We start from the raw sequence: 24,909 nt of genomic DNA, 5'->3' as shown, positions 1-24,909 counted from the left end.
GCCTTTGTTTTCCCCAGTATCTAATAGACTGGCTGGTATCTAGTGGACATTTAGTAATGCTTGTGGATGGATTTATTAACCTAGCAAACAGCTATCCAGTATAAATATCCTAGGAAGACTAGAAGTGACTGGTAAGGTCAGAGAAGATTTCCTGGAGGAGATAAGTTTTGGGTCCCATTTTAAAGGTCATCGATGGGACCAATAGCTAGGATAGATTGAGAGTGTCTTCAATATGTATATGGACAGGGAAGAAGCCTCACTTGCAAGGGTATGGTGCCTTTAGTTCTCTAATCCGAGATCCAGGCCATGGGACTGCCTTTCACCAGAGTTCCTTGAATGGGGACCAGGTCTTAATGTGACTACCTCTCTCAATCTTTTGGTTAGCACAGTGCTTTACGCATGCTTCACTATTCAGCCAGTTGTTTTTCAGTTGTGTCTACCTCTTTGTGACCCCATTTGGGGTTTTCTTGGCAAAGATACTGGAGTGGTTTGCCATTTCCTTCTCCAGCTCTATTTACAGATGAGGCAACTGAATCAAACAGGGTTAAGTGACTTGCCCAGGGTCACACAGCTAGTCAGTGTCTGAGGCAGATTTGAACTCAAGAAGACTCATCTTCCTGACTCCAGGTCGGGCACTCTTACTGCTGTGCCACCTAACTGCCCTTTTACTCATGCTTAGCTAATGTTTATTGAATGAATGAATGAATTGAATTGAATGAATGAACTTTGAGCTGCAATTTGTGGTCTAGTATAAGAAAAGAAACCAGAAAGAACAGAGGGGTTACACAGCTATATACTAATTGACCTTTGGACTCCCCTAAGCTGCCTCATATCTATTACTCATATTGAGTTCCCCAGATCCAGCAATTGGAGCTACAATGAAGAAAAGAGGCCAGCTGGGACTAGTAGATCCTATTCAAAGTCATACCCTTGACTTGTTTAACTAGAAAGAAATAGCTTTAGGTTTGGAGTCAGATGATCGTGGGGAAATCCCTGCTACTGACTTGTGTGATCTTGGCCAATTGCTTTGACTCTCAAGGCTCCAGTTTCCTGATCTGCCAAATGGGGACTTTGAACTAAATGATATAAGGTTGTGGTCAGCCCTGGCATTTAAGGTCATAAATTAAGAACTGAAAGGGATCTCAGAGACCATCTGATCTACATACAGCCTCATACTTTATTTCGTTTTTTAAAGAATTTTTTTTTAAATTCTGGACATAAACACCAATTTAAATTTAAATTTTTGTCTGTTATATACATAATAGAATGGAAAAAAAGGATTGTACAAAAAGCTGAAAACCTCTGTTATGTACAGTCATATAATGAATTCTCCATTTAACTTTTAAAACCGTCCTGCTGATCTGTAATTTTGTTCTGGCTTTCCTTTTGTTCTGTTCCCTTTTGTGCATTAAAAAAAGTGTTTTAATGACCATCTTTCATTTTTCTTTCTTTTTTGGATGCCTTAAACACACACACACGTACACCCACACACACACACACACAGAGTCCCCCAAATTAAGGGGGAAAAAACACCTTTTAACAAATACACTTATTCAAGCAAAACAAATTCCCACTTAGGAAGTGCCTGTTCCCACTTAGGAAATGCCTAAAAATGTGTGTCTTATTCTGCATCTTAAGTCTATACCATCTCTGTCAGGAGCTATACTCCACCCTTACCCTTAAGCCCCCATTTTACAAATGAGGAAACTGTGGCCCAGGAAGACTGTGATTTTCTCAAGGTGGTAAGTATGAGAGTCAATATTTGAACTTATGTCCTCTCCCTCCAAAGCCTTATTTTTGTATAAGATGACCTCGGATAATAACATTTGGCATTCATGTAGTTCCTTCAGGTTTACAAAGTATTTTTGTATGTTATCTATTTTGAGCTTCACAATAGCCCTGTAACATAGGGTCTCCTATTAGCCCCATTTTACAGATGAGCAAACTGAGATTCAGAGAGGCTAAATTACTTGCCCAGGATCATACCAATGGTCAGTGTCCAACTCAGAGTTTAAATTCAGATCTTCCTGACTTCAGATCTAGCGTGATACCTACTATGCCCCACTGCCTCTCGGTTTCCAGGCTTAACTTGTTAATGAGTGGGCACATAGATTTTTATCACTTTTCCACTAAGGATATAAATCCGGCTCTATATGTCACTATGATATGTATACAAAGGTAACATTTGGATGGACTGTGCCTTGTAGAGGAAAACAGCTATCAAGAGAAATTAGCAGCTTTATTCAGATACATGGGAAAAGAAGTCTAATGTAGTTTCCTGATTAGGGATATCCAAATATTGTATTGGTGGCCTTGGCAGGGATGGGGCAAGGGTAGGAGTAGTGAGTTCACCGTCACTGGAAATACTCAAGCAGATGCTGATTGATTATTTTTCAGGGATGTTGAAGAGATGAAGTCATGTTTTAGGGAGAGGTCAGTCTAGATGACCTCTGAAGTCCCTTTCTATTCTGGGATTCTCTAATTCTTCAAGGAAGTATATATGACTAGGAATTGGGTTTCATTTTTTTTTTTACACCACCCCCTCCATTTTCTCCCATGCACACACTAAAAAGACCCAAGGCTTCCACAAGGAAAACAATGTCCAGATTGGCAAAGTGTGGCCTTTTTCCCAAGGTTTTTTTTTCTTCTTTCTTTTCTCTTTTGTAGATTCGTGTGTGCCCAGTTGCCCAATGCAGTGCTAGAAAGCATCAGTGTCATTGACACACCTGGGATCCTGTCTGGGGAGAAGCAAAGAATTAGCCGAGGTAAGAGAGCCATATTTCTTTACTTGCTGGACAAAATAAAAAGGTGAATTAACCAGGAACGTGGACCAAGAAATCTACTCTAGAGGCTAAGCCCTGAGCCAAGAAGGCTCCCTTCTATCCCATAGGACCGAAATGCTTTGTCATTCCAGTATTTGAGAAGGGTGCTGGAAATTGTCTCTTGTAGATGTGTAAGAATTCACCGGTGTTGGGAAAGGGGTTGGGAGTTGGGGGATAAGGAGAGGGGGAAGGGGACTGAACTGGTTCAGGGTTTTGTGGAAAAGCCCAGGGGCCCCATATCAGGGTTGAGTTCTGTCCCGGTAAACAACTAGCTGGGTGACCTTGGGAACTCACTTTCCCTTTTCTGGGCCTCCCTTCCAAAATGAGGCAGTTAGATTAGCTGACCTCTAAGGTCCTTTCTAGCTCAAATGGTCTAAGAATTCTAGGAACTAAGACAGCTTAAGCTTGTCTGGGGTAGAATCTCTCTTCTTACCTTTACTCTGTCATCCTCTGTATTCATGACTTCAAGTCAGCAGTAGGTAGATCTTCCTGACTCCAGGCCCATTACTCTGAGTTCAAATCTAGCCTCAGACTCTAACCAGCTATGTGACCCTGGGCAAATCAATTAAACCCCTTCAGTTCCTCATCTGTAAAATGGGGACACACTGGAGAAGGAAATGACAACAACTCCAATGTTTGCCAAGAAACCCCTACAATCCATGGAGTCATTTAGAGCCAGACAGGACTGAAGGACAACAATTAATGGCTTCCAAGTAGGGTGGACAAAGAGATGAGTCTTTTGGCATGTTTTGTTTCTTAGAGTGGGAAGTTCTAGAAATTTGACTAGCCAAGGTAAGCTCTGTGCTTTACATGGGTCAGTGCTTACTATAATTACTACTTACATAATTATATATATATATACACACACACATACATATATATTATATAACTAATTATATAATTACTATTATTGTTACTCATAATAGTAATCATGAGAGGCAGCATGGTGTAGGATTGAATTGGTCTCAGAGAGGAAGCCCTGGGTTCCAGTGCTGCTTCTGATACATACTTACTCTGTGACCCTGGGCAAGTAATTGAATTTCTCAGTGCCCCTGGCAACTATCTGAATATATAACTTGCAAAACAGTTGCAAATATTTGTTGATACTTGAGCATTTCCTCAGTGGGAGTCATATACCAGTGAAATCAGAGGGTCTAGTTTAAAAGAAAAAAAGCTAGCATTGGTATAGAGCTTTAAGGTTTACAGAATGACTTACATTCATTAACTCATTTGATCCTCACAACCCCATGAGATAGGTGCTATTATTATTATCCCCATTTTCTGGATGAGGAAACTCAAAATGAGAGGCGTTTAGTGACATGCCCAGAATCATACAGCTGGTGAATATCAGAGGCAGAATTTGAACCTGGGTCCTTCTGATTCCCAAGCCTATCCCTCACCACACTCTATCCCCAGTCCTCCGTAGAGGTTAGATCATTGCTGTGGTGGAAGCAGATGAGACTATTTTTACTTTAGGTCCTTCCTCTCTCCTCTTCCCTGGGAACTTCCAAGGCCATCTCCCATGGCTTCCTTCATCTAGTGCCCCTGCTGAAATCTTGGCACATGGCTATTATTGGACATGCTTGTCTGGCCCACCTTCCTGGGGCTACCAGAAAATTTTAATTTCCACATGCCATCCCAGGGGAGTAGCATCCTCAAGGGCCAGTAGAAATCACCACCTGTTACTCAGGAGGAAGGAGTTTATTTGCAATACCATCCCCAGTCCAGACCAGACTGACATGCAGAGCCCTTGGGGGAATAGGAGGGTCTTCATCGTGAAGCAGAAAAATACTGAGTACAATAGGAAACCCAGGGGTAGGCCCTGTTTCCCTCTTTCTTTCCCACTCACCTCTTCTTTTTATCACAGTCTGGGGCCCTGCACACTCTCCATTAGTAGAGAGTTCCCAGCCCGTCAGAAGCATATGGAGGGAGAAGAGGTAGGAATTTTAAGATAGAGGAGAAGGTGCTTACTTAGAAAATGAATTGTAATCTTATACAGAGTGGGAGCTAGATTGTGCAGTGGTAAGAGCCCTGGGCCTGGAGTCAGGAATTCCTGAGCTCAAATCTGACCTCAAACACTGGCAGCCATGGGTTAAGCCACTTAACCCGTATCTGCCTCAGTTTCCTCAATGTGAAATGGGGATAACAATAACACCTACATCCCAGAGTTGTAAGGATCAATTGAGATCATATTTTGTAAAGTGCTTAGCGCAGTGTCTGGCATCTAGTAAGTGCTTAATTAAAGCTTCTTTTCTTTCTTCTCTTGAATTGCTTCATGCGATTGGGGAGAACATCCTGGCTGGATGCTTTCTCCATTATGGAGCTGGTAAATTAGGCTCCAGGAAAGGGAAGAGGTAGCATAGGGACCCACTATATTGACACATCCCTATTCAGAGCTTTGGCAGTAATTGGAGCCTGGAGCGTAATTCTTGGGCACATAAAAGTTGCAGATAGTGAGCGTGGAGCACTAGAAAGAATTGGGAGTCCTGGGCTCATAGGATATGACACTTAGAGCTGGAAGGGACCTCAGATGCTCTCTACTCCCAAATGAGGAAACTGAGGCTGTGAAAGGCTACAGGACAAGAGTCCTGAACATGAAGTCACAGGGCTTTAGTTTAAATTCCTGCCTCTGATGTTTAATCCCTGTGTGATTTTGGACAGGTCACTTCTATCTTGACCTCATTTTCCTCTTTTGTAAAATGAGGGAGTTGAACTAACAGGCCTGGATCTATAATTCTTTTATGGTGGGAAATTAGGGAAAAAACTTAACATCTGGGGCCTGGGATCTCCAAATTCTCCAGTTTTGTTATGGCTGTATGTGTTCTATAAGGTGTAGCATTTTTTTGGCCGAGCCCTTTCTATTCATGGGCCTATAACTATAGTGATAACTAGGGTAGGGTGACTGGACTTTGACTCAGGGTGCCCAATTTCGAAGGTGCTGACAGCACTTCCTTTTAATTCCTCAATAGCAAAGAAATGACAGAGCTTAAGACCTAGTTGGTAAGAAATTATCCTCAGTTAAATAGAGAGAGCTATCAGATGACCTTCCTCTCCCTGGTATTTGTCTTTTGACTTCGTTTACCTCCTCCTGTGATACTTGCCTCATGCTCATAAATTCCTAGTTGCTACTTTGCCTGCAGGTCTTGGGTTGCCAGAGATTCTTCCTTCCTCCCCTCTATATCCCATTTCCCATTCTTCTCCCTAGTTAGGTGACGCAGTGGATAAATGGGCTTGCATTCAGGAAGACCTTGAGTTCAAATCTTGCCTTAGACACCTAATAGCTCTGTGACCCTCAGTTTCCTTAGCTGTAAAATGGGCAGCAATTAGACTGATCTCTATGATCCAATGCCAAAAGAGTGCTTTAGATAGATTGGGAAAAGCTGTGGAGTTTGGAGGACTACAAAATGCATCTCCCTTTCCCTCTCCTAACCTCCCCATCATTCTTTACTCTTCTTCTTCCCTGCTCGGCTCAGCTGTTGTCCCTGCCCCAATGGAGAAGACTGAGCTCTTGGCCCTTTCTTGTTCTTCTCAAGGCTTGCTGCTACAGGAGAGAGACAAGGGGAAGCCAGTCTCTGCCCCTGATGTTGTGAGCCCAGGGAAGTACAGGACCTTGTCCCTCTCCTGGGTGCCTCGTCTTCATCTCATCATCCTCTCTCTCCTTTCCCGTCCAGATGCAGAGAAGGGCTATAGCTGCCTGTATAGATGCCCATTTGGAGGTATACCCCGATGTTTTCTCTAGCATGTGGCCTCTCTGACCTCTTAGCAGCTTGGGTGGCTATTTTTTTTTGTTTTTGTTTTTTTGTTTTTTTAGCCTCTCCCTTTGGTTTCCTAACCCTTCCTCCTACCTCTCCCAGCCCTTCCTCAAACCAGTAGAATTTGTAACACTTCTGCCAATAGTTATGACTCATCCCTTCCCAAAGTGGTGTGGTCCTAACAGAGAATTAACAGCTTAACAAATGTATAACCCAGTGTCTTTTAAGAAGTGTGAAACAGGCCTAGTGCCTTTCATTTGAATGGCTTGGAAATGGCACATTTTAGTTTGTGGGTCCTCTCTAGAGAACTCCTTTGACAGAGTACCCACAAAGGCTCAAAAGACTAGGTCTCTGAAACTTTAAAGAGCCCTAGATTAGGATTCTGGAGATTTGAATTCAAGTCACAGATTTAATTGGACAAAATAGCAGTATAATCTTAGACAAATCTCTTTACCTCCCTGGGCCTCACAGTCTATTTATCCATAAAGCTAAAGAGTTGGATGAGGTGATCTCTCAGGCCTTTTCCAACTTTAATAGTCCAAGATTAAATTCTCTCTCTGCCAAATCAACAATAAATCATTTTGCTCTGAGAACTGTAATCAAATCAATAATATCATTGCTAATGAAAAGGGCATGACAGGTGACTGTCCTATGGCTCATTTCATCATCCCTGGGATTGCCCAAACCAAAACTATCTTCCCTGGCCCCCATTCCCCTTATGTGTGTTGTGTTCCCCTGTTAGAATGTAAGCTTCTTGAAGGCAAGGACTGTCTCACTTTTGTATTTGTAGCTCCAGGACCATAACACAGTGCTTGGAGCCTAGTAGTTGTTTAATAAATGCTTGTCAGTTGATTGAATAAACATTTATTAAACACTGACCATGGGCCAGACACTAGGTATACAAATACAACCATGAGATAATTCCTCTTTGTGGAGGGAAGAGATTGTAATGATGGAGACCTTAAAGTGGTGAATTTTGGTCCGTAAGATGGAGTTCAGGATAGCCTAAATACCTGGGTTTGCATGGGACAGAAGAAACCCGGGCCTCGGGTATGTTCTTCAGTCTTTGCCTCTTCTAGGAATTCTGGGGATTTGTTTTCATTGGGTGGGCAGGGAGAAGTGGGGGAGGTTGGAGGGTTCTGGACCTGTACGTTATCCTAAGAAGGACTCAGGTATTTAGCACCACGTGGTTACTGGGTGCTAAAGCAATGACTTCTTGTTCCTACAGTCTCATCCTACCATAGATTCTCCCTATGTCCCTCTGACCTATTGCACTTACCACTGATCTCTTCTTCCCCACTTGATGTCTTTCTACATTGAGAAACAGGGAGCAAAGCCTGTAATATACCTTTACTGACGAAGACCAGTTTCCAGTTTCTCTGGATTTGTAAAATTACCGTATTTCTCTCCCTTCTTTAGATACAAAGTGTATCTTCTGCACATTTCCCCATCTTTGTGGAGTTCAAGAAGAAATCCCTTCAGTTTGAATTTCCTTCATAATTTAGTCTCATACCTTCCTTTCCTTCCTTCTTTCTCTTTTTTTCTTCCTTCCTTTCCTTCCTTCTTTCTCTTTTTTCTTCCTTCCTTTCCTTCCTTCTTTCTTTCTCTTCCTTCCTTTCTTTCTTTCTTTCTTTCTTTCTTTCTTCCTTCCTTCCTTCCTTCCTTCCCCACTTCTTTCTTTCTCTTTCTCTTCCTTCTTTTTTTCTCTCTCTCCCTTCCTTCTTTCCTTACCCACTTCTTTCTTTCTTTCTTTCTCTTCCTTCTTTTTTTCCTCTCTCCCTTCCTTCCTTCCCCACTTCTTTCTTTCTTTCTCTTCTTTTTTTCCCCTCTCTCCCTTCCTTCCTTCCTATTCCCTTCCCTTCCCTTCCCTTGAAGTCAAGAAAACTTGGACTTGCCTCAGACATTTATTAACTCTGACCCTGGGCAAGTGACTCAACCCTCCTCAGCTCAATTTACTCATTAGATTGTAAGCTCCTTGAGGACAAGGTACTGTCTTTTGCCTCTTTTTGTATCCCCGGAATTAACACTGTACTTAACACAGAATAGGTGCTTAGTAAATATGTATTGTTTGATCTGTAAAATGGGGATAATAATAGCACCAACTTAACAGGGTTGTTGTGAAGATCAAAGGAGATGATATATGTAAAACACATTGCAAAATACTTTATAAATGTTAGCTATTTTTATTTCTCTTTTTTATCTTCCTGCTTTGCCTATGCCAATGATTCTTTCCCTCCACCCCTCCACCCCCATTCCCTGACCTAACCTGAACCAGCCTTGCCTTGGCCATCACTTAGCCCTAATCTTGGGGTTAAAATGCTTATGTTTCTTGTCTGGCACCCACAAGTCTTATAAAATCTGATTAGACTGAGCAGGGCCCCCTCCCACTGCTTTCTGGAAGAGATAATGGACCCAAGAGTCAGTAATCAGACCAGCATATCCTCTTCCTGGCCTAGGTCCAGACCACAAATGTGGCTATTGGCAAAGGTGGCCCAGATTACAAGTGCATGCTGGGAACCTGGGTGCTGCCACAATAGGCCTGCCTTGGGGATGCTGATGTGAGCACCTCAGTAGATTATTATTATTTTTTAATTACTAGGAGCCATGGTGAGTATGGAAGGAATTTTTTTTTTAAGAACAAGACCATAAAGAAACAAAAGGAATGAACACAACAACAAAAAAAAATATCTTAACGGATTCCAGCGACCTGAATAAAGCCTGACATTGATGGGATCACAAACTGAAAGAGAAGTTTTGTGTTGACATAGTGCCCTTCCCTATCCTTCTCCCCTCCCCAGTTTGCCAAAGAAACCTGCCATTCCATTGAAAAGATAGGAATATATTTCTCAGTTCTCTTGTGCCCCTGGCACTGTTTACTCTGCATTGCTTAGCCCAGTGGCAGAACCAGCCTGGCCAGTTTGGATCAAGCCCCTTATCGGTTCCTCTTGCTCATGCTCCAGCTTGGGGCCCTGTCACTGGAGTGGATCCTACCCTGTGTGGCACTGCGATTCTCCCCAGGAAGCTTCCTGAGTAAATTGTCTGTTATGCTCCAGTGTGACCCTAAGAATGTGACCTGAGAGGCAGAGAGATTTCTGTGAGGTTGGGTAGGTAAGTGTTCAGTTTCATTGACCAAGACTTCTAGTAATGGTTGAAGACAGAGAAGTGCTGAGCGCTTGGTATACATGGACATGTACACCTTGATCTACATAGCCCATGTGGAACACTTAGATCTGTGAGGGGTACTGGCTGGGCCGGGAAAGGGAGAAAGGGAAGGGTGTGGAAGAGGGAGGAGAGACTTTTGCTGCTGGCTGTGAGGTCTCTGCTATCTTGTTACTTCTAGGAACCACCCAGCCCTAGGGATCTTACCAGGAAGGGACAATGATGGAACTTAAGTGGGAAGGATATAAAAGGCTAGACCTTCTTCTGGAGCCAAGGTTATTGAGTATTTCTAATATGGAATTTCTCACAACCCCCACCTCAGGAAAGGAGCCCTTTGAACTCTGGACTGTGGTTCAAGGGATAGTAGGGAATGCCATCTGAAGCCACATATTTCTGTTCTTTAAAATCAATTCTTTTTGAGGTGTAACTACCCTAAAGTTTAAGCACATGTTTTCTTCATGGCCTATAGGATAACCTGCTTTTTTAGTCCTTTTTTAACTGAGTAGAGGTTGGAGTGGAGTGCAGTGAAGATGGACTGAGTCAAGGAGACCAACTCGAAGATCAGATGTGAGGTGTTGAGGGTGTGTACCAGGGTGATAGCCACCTGAGGGTGGCTGAGAGGGGGGCCATATAGAAGAGATATGTTGTTAAAGTAAAGAAAACAAGATGTCAACAGATTGGGGTATTTGGGGTGAGTGAGTGTAAGGACTCCAGGCTGTGGGCCTGGGTGACTGAGAAGATAGTGGAGCTCAGTCACTGGTAAGTTCAGAAGTGGAATTTTGGGGAAAAGATAATGAGTTCTGTTTTGGACATGTTGACCTTTGAGATACATATAGAACATTGACTTTGAAATGTCCAAGAGGCAGTTGATGATACATGATTGAGCTCAGGAGAGAGATTAGGGCTGGATATCTGTAGATGGGGTACTGTGTTCAAGGAACTGCAAGTAGGCCGGGGTAGCTGGACCATAGAGTTTGTGGAAGGAAATCAGTCTGTGAAAGCTGGAAAGGAAGGTCACAAAGCTCTCTGAGGGCCACACTGGGGAGTTATATTTGATCCTGCAGGTAACAGGGAGTTACTGGAGCCTATTGGCATGGTCAGACCAGTACTTTAGAAGAAATCATCTTAGCAACCAAATTGGAGGATGGAATTGTGTGGCGTGAGACTGGAAGCAAGGAGACTAGTAGAGACCTCATTTCACCGAGGCCTCTCCCCGTGAGTCAGGTAGGAAGGCAACTCTTTTACCCCAATTTATGACTAGAGAAACTGAAGAAAGACCATGGAGCACATTGTTATCATAAACCTGAGCCTGAGATCTGCTGACACATTCACCAGTGCAACAGTGCGAGGGCAGAATTCGTGTAAGAAAAGCATAGGTTCTGGTCCTGATCTGTCACTTATTCACTGTGTGACCTGGGGCGAGTCATTTCCCTTCTCTGGGCCTCAGTTTCTTCATCTGTAAAAGGAAGGGATTGGACTAGATGGGTTCTGAGTTGCTGCCCAGCTCTGGATTTAGGATCCCTTTCTCCTCCCAACCTCTCAACAACTTTCTTTAAGGAGGAAACCTACTGGACTTCACCCTGTAAGAAGGCAGAAGAGTTTCAGGTCAGTGCCAGGACAGTATTTGTATAGCTCTTTAACTTAGAAAAGCAGCATGTCATCATGGAAAGAGACAGTTTGCTCAACAAGAATCTATGTGTTTGTTTTTTAGAGACCTTTCATTTTTACATTACCTTCCTTCCCCCTCTAGAAAGTCATCCCATATGACAAAGATGAAGAGACTGGGGGCTAGGGAGGGAAGAGGCATAGAGGTGGGAGAGGTGCAGTTTTTTAAAATACTGCATTTTTTAAAAAATGATCCAATACATCAACCGAGTCTAATGATGTATCCAATGTTCCACACCCTTAGTCTTCCACCTCTGCTGAGCAGGCGGGAAAGTATATTCCCATCTCTCTTCTACTGGGCAAAGACATTGGGTTTTTTTTGTTTGTTTTTGTTTTGTTTTGTTTTTTGTTTTGTTTTGTTTCAGCACTGAAAGAGAGAGAAAAATAGCTAAAGCATAATGCCTGCCCTCAAGGAGCTTTTGTAGGAAGGTTAATCCTTTGGAGGAGCCTTGATTCCATGAATGCAGATCACAATCCGTCTGTGCTTTCTTCTCGTATGGAAGTTTGTTCAAATAGAATTATTATACAAAGAATTATTTTACAGAAATCCTTGCAGACACCTATATGTAGTGGTTTAAGTTTTTCAAACTTAAACCTTACAACAAACCCTGTCAGATAGGTATTACAGGTAGTATCATCTGTAGTTTATGGATGAAGAAATTGGGAGAGATGGCCTCTCTTGTCCAAAGTCACACAACTATTAAGTATCAAAGGTGGGATATGAACTCAGTTCTTTACTGACTCTTGGTCCAGCACTCTTTCCACTGTATCAAGCTGATTTTCTGTATAATAGGATTATTATACAAAGTAAATATTTGCCTAAACCAGATAGAAAGAACTTTGAGTTAAGAGGACTCGGGTCAGTGCCCAGCACATAGTAGGTGTTTAATAAATACTAGAGGAAGGCATCACTTCTAATTTGGAGATGAAGAGAGAAAACAGGGAGCTGAGGGAAGGTATCATGGAGGAGGAAGGAGATTTTTGTGCCTTTATTATTTACTAAGTGCCTACTATGGGCTAGGCCTTTCCTGGCCTTGAGCAAGCCCCTCAATCTCTGTCTGTGACTCTTTATTTCCTTGCCCACCAAAGGGAGTTACTAATACCTATCTCAGAGGGCAGTTGTAAGACCCCAATAAAATAATGTGTATGAAAACTAGAAAGCTGTTTTCAAAATATAATGTGTACCATGCAAATTAAGGTGATGGTTGGTATTTTTTCACACGCCCTCAGACCATCTCTCAGTATGTGGGGAAGAAGTCAGAGGGAAAAGCGATTACTGTAAGACCTCATTCATTTCCTGCAGCTGAGCATTAGACAAGCTTTGTTTCTGGCTCTCTGGGGCCTTTGAAGGCAGAGGATTGGAGCACAGGTCAGCGACGGCTGTGCAGCCTAGGCAAGTTATTTTGTTTTTGGTCCAGTACTTTTAGAGCAGCCCAAATAGGACTTATTCAGTACACCAAATTCTTTCATTCATCCGTCCTTTCATTTATTCAGCATTTATTAAATGCCTCCTAAATGTCAGGCACTGGAGGATACAGAATCATAAAATTTGAGAATCAGAAGGCTACACAGTAGCTATCTGGACACACAAAAGAAATCCCCACCATAACATACCCAACAAGTAGTTATCCGTTTTCTGCGTGAAGATGTACAAGGGAGGCAAATCCACCACCTCCCAAGGTAGCCCGTTTCACTTTGGAAGAACCTTATTCATTATGAAGTTTTTCCTAGTAAATTTTATTCTTTGCAACTGTTACCCATTCCTTTAAATATTGGAAAATAACTATTATCCTTTCTTCCACCCCCCCACCCATCCATTTTACTCTAGGCTAAAATCCCCAGTTCTTCCTACTGATCCTTATAGGCTATGTTCTGGAGACCATTTTCCATTCTGGTTACCCTTCTTAGAACATTCTCTACCTCACCAATGTCCCAGAACCCAGAACTCAACACAGTGCCCCAGACATGTCTGACCAGGGTATGTAGAAAAAAGCCGTGCCTCTCTTAGTGCAGCCCAAGATGGTATTCACTTTTTGGCTGCCATATTACAGATTGTCAGTTCAGGCCTTCCTCACTGCACATCTTATTACTGCAAAAGTCTTCTCCCATTCACCATTCTTTACCTTTTCCAGCTTAAATTGCAGCTACTATCAGATTAGACGTTGTCCGTCCCTCAGCTTGCAGATGAGGAAAAGGAGATCCAGGTCTGGCTCAGTGTCACACAGCTAACTGGTAAATGAACTAGACCAATGTTCTTGTCACTGTTCCATGATGATTCTCAAAAAATCATAGACTCTTAAAGCCCTTTCGGTGTTAGAAACTGTTAGAAACTGGTGTGTACATGGAGCTATTTTTAAATAAGATGCATATTTCCATTTTTGCAATCAGGCAGTGCTGACCTGGTATTTTCTTAAGTTTTTCTTCTTCCCTTTACCTCAGCTGTGGAGATTTGCCAGTCTTTTGTTTTTTTCTTGCCCTTTGTTTTGGTTAGGGGCCATTTGAGACCATCCTGGCAATGAAAAGGTCTGGAGATGTCCACTTGACCTTTGGCAGCTTTAGGCTAAGCAGCCTGAATTCCAGAGCCCTCTTGCTCTTTCCAGTAGGACATCTTCTTTCCAGATTCTCTAGCCCCCTTATCTTCCCAGGCCCAGAGGTGTTCTTCTCTTTCACTTCAGTTTAGGTAACCTCTATTTAACAAGAGGATATTAACGTTAGCTCCATAAGGGTATTTTTTTGTTTTGCTGTCCACAGTCCCTAGCACAGAGCTCAGCAGTTTTGTTTTTTTTTTGAGTCTGATTTCATTAGTGTAAGCATGACCTCCTAAGGAAGAATTTCTCTCCATCAAAACACATCTGCAACTACTATGCAATTTATCTATAAACTAAGAGAGTTGCCTGGGGACATTGAGAGGTTAAATAGATTGCCCAGGGTCACAATCCAATTTGTATCAGGTATGGGTCTTGCATACAGGTGTTCTAGATTCCAAACTGGCTCCTTACCCATGACTCCACCCTGTGTCTGTCTTGTACATAGTCTGTGCTTAACAAATGTTGAATACATTAGTAATTATAAACAATAAATACCTATAACACACGATAATAGGTAGGAGGATAAGTGAATTAGAGGGGGTCTGTGTGAAGTCTAAGAGGAGATGGGGGTGGGGACTGTCGTTCCCCTCCTATGTCCCTCTACTTGTGGCATAGACCAGTGTAGGAACAGCTGAAGCAGAGAAATAATCCTCATCAGCCACCTTAAAGTGCGTACTCAAAGAAAATCCTAACACTGCCAGAGTTTTTGGAGGCTCAGAGCTCACTGTTGTACCCTGAAGATGTCCAGGAAGCATAGGATCTTCCTTAGCCCACCAAGCAAATGACCTATTGCATTCAGTGGGAGAGGCAGCTTGGTGGAAAGCACAGAAGACTAAATTTGGAGTCAGAGCACCTGAATTTAGATTCCATCTTTGTCACTCCCTGTGTCAAATCAAGCAACTTTCTGTACCTCATTTTCCTCATCTGGAAAATAGGTTGAACTAGATGACTTCTGGAGTCACTTTCAGGGCAGCTGGATAGTGCAGTGAATAGAGTACCAAGCCTGGAGTCAGGAAGACTCATCTTCCTGAGTTCAAATCTGGCCTCAGACATTTACTGGCTGTGTGACCCCAAGCAAATCACTTAACCCTCTTTGCCTCAGTTTCCCCATTTGTAAAATGAGCTGGAGAAGGAAATGGCAAACCACTCCAGTATCTCTGCCAAGAAAACCCCAGACAGGATCATGAAGAGTCAGAGAAAACTGTAAAATCACTGAACAACCAAAAGGTCCCTTCCAGCTCTAAATCTGTGATCCAGAAGCTCCCTCTGAGAATTCCAGGTCACCTCAGCACCTTCTGAGGGGCAGCAGTTCTGTTGGACAGCTTCTAGAATCTTGGAGCAGCCCTGGCCCCATGTCTCTGCTGACTGGGAGGTTTAAAAATAGGATGGAGCTGTCCCGTGAGGGTTCAGGGTGGCAGGCTGCCTGCCCCAGCTGGATGGAGCACTACAACTTGAAGCTAGTTGGTATGTTTGGCACTGATCAGCTTAGCTGCAACAGGAGTTAGCTGGGGTGCTATGTCTACCTGGCAGCAGGGAGGGAGGCTTTGTTCTAGAAAAGGAAATGTTATAGAAAGAGAAGGATGCCTTCCCCTCTTGAAGACTCCCTGGTCCTTGGGGTCCCTGATAGAGAAAACCATGTAAAAGTTGGGAGGAAGCAGAAAGAATAGAAGAGGATGGTCCCCACAGAAGCCATCTAGTCCAAACTCTTTATTTTACAGTTGAAGAAACTGAGGCCCACAGAGATTAAGTGACTTAACCTAAAATTACACCACTAAGCATTAATATTTGGTCCTTGGCATTGTGTGCTTGGTGCTCAGGACACACACACACACACACACACACATATATATATTCTCTGCCCTCAAAACCAGTAGGACTACCTAGGTTTTCCTAACCCTTCCCATGGACTCTGTCATATTGAAAATTCCCTCCCTGGTTTCAAGTAGTATCTGGAAGAAAAACAGTTGTAGTTTCCCAGCTTGCACATTAAATTGCTATTAAAATTCTAACTTGCCTACTGCCAGGATCCATTCAGGACTGGTGGGGATGAAAGGATTTGCTAATTTACAGGCCTTCACCAAACCCAAGATTACTCTGCCTTTGCCCAAGGTTATTTTTAGGCATCCTCTGAAATGACTTGTTTCGTTCCAGCTGCAGCTCCAAGGAAGGTAAGTCTAATAGACTTTGTCAGAGAGCTCAATCTATTTTAAATCAGTCTTATAATAATTACCAAACATAGACTTACCTTCTCATATGTTGATATGCACTCAAGTAAATGAAGAAAGTCTCTCATCTGTAAACTGGAGATAATAGCACCTATCTTGCAGGAATGTATGTGTGCACACACACACATACTGTGTACATATGTGTGTATATATGTACATAGACAACTATATCTATGTATATATACATATGTGTGCTTTGCAAACATCTAAGCTTTATTTAAGACATCTCAAAAGTCTCAATGTAATTTAAGCTTTCAAAAAAGTTTAAAAGAACTACACAGACTTTTGGGACACCCTTTAGAAATCTTTAAGGTTTTTGTTTGTTTTTTGCAAACATTAATGTGCTATATAAATGTTACCAGTTGTATTGTTGTTAACCTCAGTTAAGTCAGTTTCTCTATGCCTCAGTTTCCTCATCTCTAAAATGAGAGTATTAGACTCTGGGGCCTCTAAATTCCTTTCTAATGCTAAATTATGATAGTTAAGTCACTTTATTTCCCTGGGCCTCAGTGTGCTCATCTGAAAAATAATATAGTCATAATAATACCTGACAGTTATGTAAGTTCTTTAAAATTTACAAATCATTTTATACATATATTGTCACATTTGGTCCTAACAGCAACCTCCGAAGAAGGTGCTACAGTTGTTATTATCCCTATTTCAAAGATGAGAACGCTGTCTGTAGTAGAATTCCAACCCAAGTCTTTCTGACTCCAAGTCAAATAGCATAGCTACTATGGGTCAAAAAATAAAGGGGCAGAACTGAAACCCAACCAAAGTTCATTGGATTTAGCCCTTCCAGCTCTAAGATTCTATGAAGGCATTCAGGAAATGGGTGTAGGTTAACTGACACATGCCATCACTATCTGAAAGCATTTCATTCAGTCATATAGTTGTAAATGTTTAACAACTGGTTCTTCCCTCAAAAAATTTTACACATGATACACTTTGAAGTTTAATCTGCATTATCAACAATTTTCTTTCACTTTCATAAGTTTGGAAATCAACAAAACAATAAATCAAGCCTCTATTTGTAGCATTTGCTGATTAATGCTCACACTGACAGTTTAACAATCGGCCAGTTCACCTCTAATTTTCATTTCATGTTGATTTTATCCCTCTTGACACAAGCAATCATAGTGGATAGAGAAATCTCCTCAGAAAAAGCCCTTCATTTTATACATATTAACTTTGTGACTCTGGGCAAGTCACTTAACTCTTCAGTACCCCAGGCAATTCTCATGCTATAAATAGAAGAAAGGGTGCCAATTTGCATTATAGAAGGAGCTTTTTCCTCTGGGAGTTCCCTATACCATTGAAATCCTAGGTACCTGGCCTATTTCTTACTTCTTCAGGTAGAATATTTAAAAATACATTTCTTCCCTGTGCTACTTAGAGTTTTCACAGCCTCTCTGAAGGCATTAGTGATCCGGGAGGCTTCAGAAGAGCTAGCATCCCCATTTTTGCCTCTGAAACATCTCTCCTCTAAATGATGATAATATTTTGACTTCCCCTGCCTAAAGTGTATACAGAAAGGCCCCGGGAGTTTTGTATACCCAGAAACAAACCAGCAGGAAAAAAAGTGCTCCTGGCCCCGTTAAGATTCTCTTTCTCCATATTGCCGGCTGGGGAATGACAGCCGGAGACAGACCGGGCCTATGTGGGGCTGTCAGAGATGGTACTGTCTGAACAATAACCATTCTGGATGATCTAGGCTGGATGAGCAAGAAAAGCTTGAGCCTCCGAGGCTGCAAGGCAGCCGTCTGAATTATGCAGTTTGCCTCCTTCAGTCTGTCTGCAGGCAGCAGCAGCTCCTGCTAGACTGTTATTGGCATGATGTTTCAGCCAGTGACAGCAACATGTTTTGATTCTTTGGGGTGTGTCATCTCTGCCCCTGGCTCCACTGACTTTGATTAGACCAGAACTCAAAAGATATTTATTGCCTTTTAGGGAAGTTACAGGAGAGACACAATTCCCACCTTTGTGATAATATCAGGGTAGTGCTATGCAGTGATAGCTGGAAAAATTGAGATTCCTCCTCAGGCCTATACCTTGCCCAAAATAGTGGCCTCGCTGCCTTGTTTCCTCTCTGGTTCTGTCTTTCTTGCTCGCTTGCTGGGGGTCTCTTTAAGTCAAATTCACTATGATCAGAGCACTCGGTAGGAATCCAGAAATGACAGACTAGTATATGACATCTGACGTTAGAACAAAAAGCTCCCAATAACGAAGCTTTGGCATATGTTTCTTTGAGGTGGGCATTAGGGAATGTCCCTGTTTCACTGGGCTTAGTGGGCATAAGTGAAAGTAACGTACCTTCTGTAACAGGGGTTCTTAACCTTTTTGGTATCATGGACCCCTTTGGTAGTCTAGACTCTGGAATGATGTTTTTAAATACATAAAATACATTGGATTATAGAGGAAGCCAATTATTTCAAAATATAGTTATCAAAATATTTTTTTTAAAAAAGTTTGTGGACCCCAGGTTAAGATTCTATATCCTCTAACAATAGCACCTCTATTTTTTCCCCTTGTTGCTATTCAGTTGTTTCAGTCATATCTAACTCTTCATGACCCCATTTGCAGTTTTCTTGCAAAGATACCAGAGTGATACTAGGTTTGTCATTTCTTTCTCCAGCTCATTTTACAAATGAGGAAACTGAGGCAAATAGGGTTAAGTGACTTGCCCAAGGTCACATAACTAGTAAGTGTCTGAGGTCAGATCTGAACTCATGTCTTCCTAACTCCAGGCCCAGCATTCTACCCACTGAGCCACCTAGCTGCCTATCTAGCTGTGACAAGATAAGGAGATGCAATTTTTTAAAAATTCCAGGACTTGGAGACTAAAGACATGAATTTGAGTTCCATTGGAACCAGTTGCTAGCTAAAAGGTCATAGCTAAGTCATTTAAGCCTCAGAGCTTTATTTTCCTCATCTGTAATATGGGAATACTTTTATAAAGAGGCAGCACGGAGTAAGGAATAGAGAGAAACAGCCTCATAATCAGAAAAAGAGGTTCAAGTCTAGCCTCTAACTCATGCTAGCCCCAGATGACCCTGGGCATCTCAGTGCCCCAGGAAACTCTCTAGGCCTTTTAAGATACAGAGGAGAGGCCTCTCTGTGTGGACAGAAGGGAGTTCACTCACCAGTGAAATGCCAGGGTCAGCCTAATAAATATGCTCCCAATACCTCAGGGTCATTGAGAGGAAGGTACTTTGTAACCTGTAAAGTAGAACATAAGCCTAAGCTATCATCATAAATAAATATTTGTTGAATGAACAAATATTTTCCTAGATAATTTCTAGGATTCAGTCTTTAAGTCAGTAAGACTTAGTGTCTTCTCGAGTATTTGGTCTAGTCCAGAGCTTGGAGTAAGGTGGTGTAAGAGAAGGAACACTGCCTAGAGGCAGAGAACCTAGGTTCAAATCACCCGTCTGATGCTTAGTACCTGTATGACCTTGGGTAAGTCACTTCCCTCCATGGGCCTCAGTTTCCTCATCTGCAAAATAAAGGGTTTGGAATAGTTGGTCTCTGAAGTCCTTCTAACTCCAGATCTCTGATCCTATGTTCTTCTCTCAGAAGGATCTCAGATCAGTAAACACATCTAGGACAACCGGGAAGGAATGCTACATAATCGGCCTTCCAGACTCCAGGCCCAACGTGCTAAACCTTTGCTTGAATTGTTCCATTTTCTGACCTGGATCAGTTTGCTCTTCCATGATGCCAGACAAATCTTTCTGTTCCTCTCTCCAACACCATCCCAACCCCACAGGTTATGACTTTGCCGCTGTCTTGGAATGGTTCGCAGAACGTGTGGACCGCATCATCCTGCTCTTCGATGCCCACAAACTGGACATCTCTGATGAGTTCTCCGAAGTCATCAAGGCCCTGAAGAACCACGAAGACAAGATGCGAGTGGTATTGAACAAGGCTGACCAGATTGAGACACAGCAGCTAATGAGAGTATACGGGGCCCTTATGTGGTCCCTGGGAAAGATTGTCAACACCCCTGAAGTAATCCGGGTCTACATTGGCTCCTTTTGGTCCCACCCCCTGCTCATCCCAGACAACCGCAAGCTCTTTGAGGCTGAAGAGCAGGATCTCTTCAGAGACATCCAGAGCCTACCCAGGAATGCAGCCCTTCGGAAACTCAACGACCTCATCAAGAGGGCACGGCTGGCCAAGGCATGTCCCATCCCGTGGGGAGAATGAAACTGGGCATAATGGGAGTAGGAATGAGCAACATGAGAGAATTGAGAAAAAAATGTAGGAGAACAGGTCAAAGAGTTGTAGCTTGGGGAGCCCTCAACACGTAGGTCATTGAATATTGTTGGAACAATGGCCTCCAGATTGTTGCCTTGAAGAGAAATCAGGCAAGCCAAGACCTTGTAATCATCCATGCATTGATCTACTGGCACTATCTCTTTTCCTATTCAGAGTTATAAAAAGATATTAGAAGCCAGGGCAAGCAGAGTGTAAGGGGGTGGGGAAAATAAGAAGGCAATGTTTGGAAATTGATGGGAGTAGGAATGAGCAAAGGTGAAAGGGATGTGTATATATGTAGATAGATATAAATTTGTATAGCTAGATATAGATATATAATTTATATAGAGATAGATCTACATAAGTAGATAAATTTATACCTGTATTGATAGAGAGTCTTCATGCTTAATCTCTCTTGCTTCTTAGGTCCATGCATATATCGTCAGCTCTCTAAAGAAGGAGATGCCATCTGTGTTTGGGAAAGACAGCAAGAAGAAAGAGCTGGTGAACAACCTGGGAGAGATTTATGGGCGAATCGAGCGGGAGCACCAGATCTCACCTGGGGACTTCCCCAACCTGAAGAAGATGCAGGTAAGTGGAGAATATCCTAGAAAGCCCCATGTGAGCAGCCAGTGTGGGGGATCCAGGAGTATTATTGAGATTACATAGTGGAGGTTAAATGTAAAAAAACTAGCAGGGTCTCACAGAAGGGGCCTGAATATAGAATTAGAAAGCCAGATTTATAAATTAATCCTACACAGGGCGCTGGGTCAGAGATGTGGAACACAGTCTTGAAGGGAACAGTATGTATGTGTCATTCTTGAGATTTCTGAGAACTCCAACACTCAAGTAGGTGTGAAACTTCATATTCCCAGACTTTCTTTGGATGGCACTTTGTTTCTCAGTGCCTCAGTGTTGAAATCATAGCTCCTTGTGAAGTGGGTGGAATTACGAAAGCCTCTCAGGCCATTAGGGCACCACTGAGCTTGGGACTTGGGTCTCCAACAGAGTTCTTCTCATCACATTCACTTTTATGAAGGGTTGTTTTGCCCAAGATTGTACACATGGCAAAAAGAATATGGTTCCTTTGAAAATGTCTCATAGAATATGAAGGACTAGATGTCTAGCTGTTGATCTATTGAATGAACTCTTCAGTCCTATAGGGATCCGTTTCCAGGTAGTGGTTGGGATTTAATAGAGATTTTGGTGAAAGCGGCTGCCACAAGTCTCGGTTAGCATGGGAAGAATCACTTATATTGCTGGGGAGCCCTGTTTGTTCACTGAGTAGACAACATGAGGAAGGCAGACTCTTGGAAAGATAAATTTGAATGGAGCAAACACTGGACTGAGTAGGTTGAAGTGCTTGTTAAATTGAATTGAATTACTCCAGCTAGAAAGGTTGCTAGAAACTCTTTAATCCAGCTCCTTCATCTTCAAGATCATTGGTCCAACCCTCTGCCTTTAGGTAAATGAAAACACATCAGCTGCTCCTTCCACTTCCTGTCAGTCAAACCCTGGGAGAGTTAAGTTGGAAATGTCCAAATTAACACCTGCTCTCAAAATGTGGCAGCACTTCTTAAAATTCTCCTGGATTTTCATCACACTGTGACTATTTTCCTGTATAGTGACATCTTCCTAGTGGCCTAAGATGGCATGTGTACATACACATGTATTGGGCTGGCAGCCACAACAGCAGTTGTAAGCCTCCATCTTATCACTGCCTCTCAGCTGAAGCCAGGGAGGACAAAGTCAGGCTCAGAACCTCTTAAGATGACAAGTAAATGTAAAATCTGAACATACCTCTTTAGAGGGAGAGAGGGACAGATCTGAACCTTGAGCTCCTGAGTTCTCTTGATCCTGTTGACTTTTATGGGGATCTTGGGACTAGAGTAGATGCCACAGAACATTAGAGCTTAGAGAGATTTAAGAGATTTCCCTTGCCACATGATCACAAATTTAGCTTTGAAAGAGACTTTAAAAGTCATCTAGTCCACCCTTCCCTCCCCCATTTTACAAATGAGGAAACTGAGACCCAGAGTTATTATGTGACTTACCAAAGGTCACACAAATTTACCATCACCACCATTTACTACATTCTGTGAGTGTCTGTATAAATTGACCTAATTCAGCCTCAGTTTCCTCATCTGTAAGTGGAGACAAAATGGAGGGGATGTTTAACTACTTCAAAGGGATATTATGCAGATTAATGAGATAAGGTATATGTAAGCACTTTGGGGCCTTTGGGAGGCCAGGGGTCTCCTAGTCGGAGGGAATAACACTGTTCACTTTGTCTTCTCTTTCTTGTCTTACCCATCTCAGGACCAACTACAGGCCCAAGACTTTACCAGATTCCAGCCCCTGAAGAACAAGTTGTTGGAGGTGGTGGAGGACATGCTGGCCCATGACATTGCCCAGCTCATGGTGCTGGTACGTCAGGAAGAGACACAGCGGCCGGTCCAGATGGTGAAGGGGGGTGCTTTTGAGGGGACCTTACAGGGCCCCTTCGGACACGGCTATGGGGAAGGAGCTGGTGAGGGCATTGACGATGCTGAATGGGTGGTGGCCAGGGACAAGCCTATGTATGATGAGATCTTCTATACCCTGTCCCCAGTGGATGGCAAAATCACAGGGGCCAGTGCTAAGAAGGAGATGGTGCGTTCCAAGCTGCCCAACACCGTGCTGGGCAAGATCTGGAAGCTGGCAGACATTGACAAGGATGGAATGCTGGATGATGAGGAGTTTGCCCTGGCCAACCACCTCATCAAAGTCAAGTTGGAAGGGCATGAGCTGCCCAATGAGCTGCCCTCCCACCTCCTGCCCCCTTCCAAGCGGAAAATGGCAGAGTGAAGGAGAATTTTCTGAGCAAGCATGAGCTGGAGTGAAAGATAAGAAATGTGATGAGATAAAACACACATATACCCATAAATTTAAAGAATTACACCTATAAGTAAGGGTGACCACTTTTATCAAGGTAGCTAGGATTTGACTAGTTTGGACATGTGAATAGGCTCCCAGCATTGGTTGGGAACTCACCCAGAGCACCCAGATAAGATAATTCAAGGACCTCTAACCCTGTAATTCAAAATAGGTATCCCTACCCCTTTTCTTCCTACTTTGTCCCCAAGTCCCTTCTGCCTCCATAACCCTTAGATTCATACTTCTGTAGAGGTAGTCACGCTAAGGCATTCCAATTCTTGACTGATTTCTATTATTCCCAACCAAGAACCTGAGTAGACAAGAAAGGCTTTTATCATAATAGGCAATTAACTTTTTTTTAAATTAACTTTTTTTCTATGTATTTTTTATTTGACTTCCTAATATGAAATTTGCCAGGCAGAGTAGGACATAAGAAAGGAGGGGAGCAGATGATCTCTTTCAGGCCTCTGTTTTCCGGGATGAAGGAGGAGGCCAATATGTTGACCTCAGATGTATCTCTTCTCCAAGGTAGTTTACTGGAGGACTTGTTCTACTGATTAGGCCATGGACTCATTTAATCAATCATTTGTTTAGAGAGATCTCAAGGCAGGAAAAGGGGCTAGAGGGATGGGAGAGAAAACAAAGCTGCACATCAGAATTTGCCTGCTGATCACCAAAGGCAAGGGAAATTATAGTGAACAGATAGAGTAACAATAAATACACATGTGGTATACACCCATGAAGGCCCTGCAGTTCAGTTATCTAGAATCCAGTTAAGCAAAGAAGACTGGGTGTAGAATTATTACCTTTTCTCCCTGATCTTAAAGCATGGAAGACACCTTGCAAGGAAGGCCTGCTTTACTCACATCCTGCTTCCTGCTAGAGCTTGCTAAGGAGGAGGAGGTGGATAGTCAGTATGCCCATCTGAAAAATGGGATTAGAGAATCTAGCTGCACTTCAAAATCTGGGACTTCTCTAGGAGCCACATTATGGAAACTCAACAGAGCCACTGGCAGAAAATGGGATGGGCAAAGTGGTTATCATTCAATATTCCTTTTGTTTTTTTGGCGAGGTAATTGGGGTTAAGTGACTTGCCCAGGGTCACACAGCTAGTAAGTGTTAAGTGTCTGGTTGGAGACCAGATTTGGACTCAAGTCATCCTGACTCCAAGGCCGGTGCTCTATCCACTGTACCACCTAGCTGCCCCTATCATTCAATATTCTTACATCCTTCACTCCTTGCCTCCAGTAGCTTTCTTAACTGCACCCAAACTATAGCCCTTTTACAGTGTTTCTACCCATTCATTGTCATAAAATCTTTTTACGCTGAGTTCCCACACTGCTGGAATTCTCAGTAACAGCTCTCCGTCTCCTTCATGCATCCACATTGCCCATCTCCCTCCTCCATTTTGCTTTTTGGTCATTGGTATCATCCTTTCACATGCTGTGCTGATACTGTGACCAGAGACCAACCCTAGATGAGTCTAATTTATTTTATATCTCTGTTCATGTTCTATAGAGAA

The 24,909-nt window shown here is 42.7% G+C and overlaps 1 protein-coding gene across 1 annotated transcript in view; it reads left to right on the top strand.

Annotated features, from left to right (window-relative positions):
• The window catches only part of EHD3 (EH domain containing 3), a 53,694-nt gene extending 29,181 nt beyond the window's left edge, over positions 1-24,513 (top strand). Inside the window, exons 3-6 of the mRNA XM_027850401.1 lie at positions 2,668-2,765; positions 19,981-20,393; positions 20,898-21,062; positions 22,791-24,513. Coding sequence (XP_027706202.1) covers positions 2,668-2,765; positions 19,981-20,393; positions 20,898-21,062; positions 22,791-23,318 — 1,204 coding nt within the window. The 3' untranslated portion in view covers positions 23,319-24,513. The remainder of the gene's footprint in view (positions 1-2,667; positions 2,766-19,980; positions 20,394-20,897; positions 21,063-22,790) is intronic.
• The last annotated feature ends 396 nt before the right edge of the window (positions 24,514-24,909 follow it).

The sequence above is a fragment of the Vombatus ursinus genome, unplaced genomic scaffold, assembly GCF_900497805.2.
Source record: "Vombatus ursinus unplaced genomic scaffold, bare-nosed wombat genome assembly UNPS02009062.1, whole genome shotgun sequence".
Taxonomy (NCBI): Eukaryota; Metazoa; Chordata; class Mammalia; order Diprotodontia; family Vombatidae; genus Vombatus; species Vombatus ursinus.
This window is presented reverse-complemented; position numbering and strand designations above follow the sequence as displayed.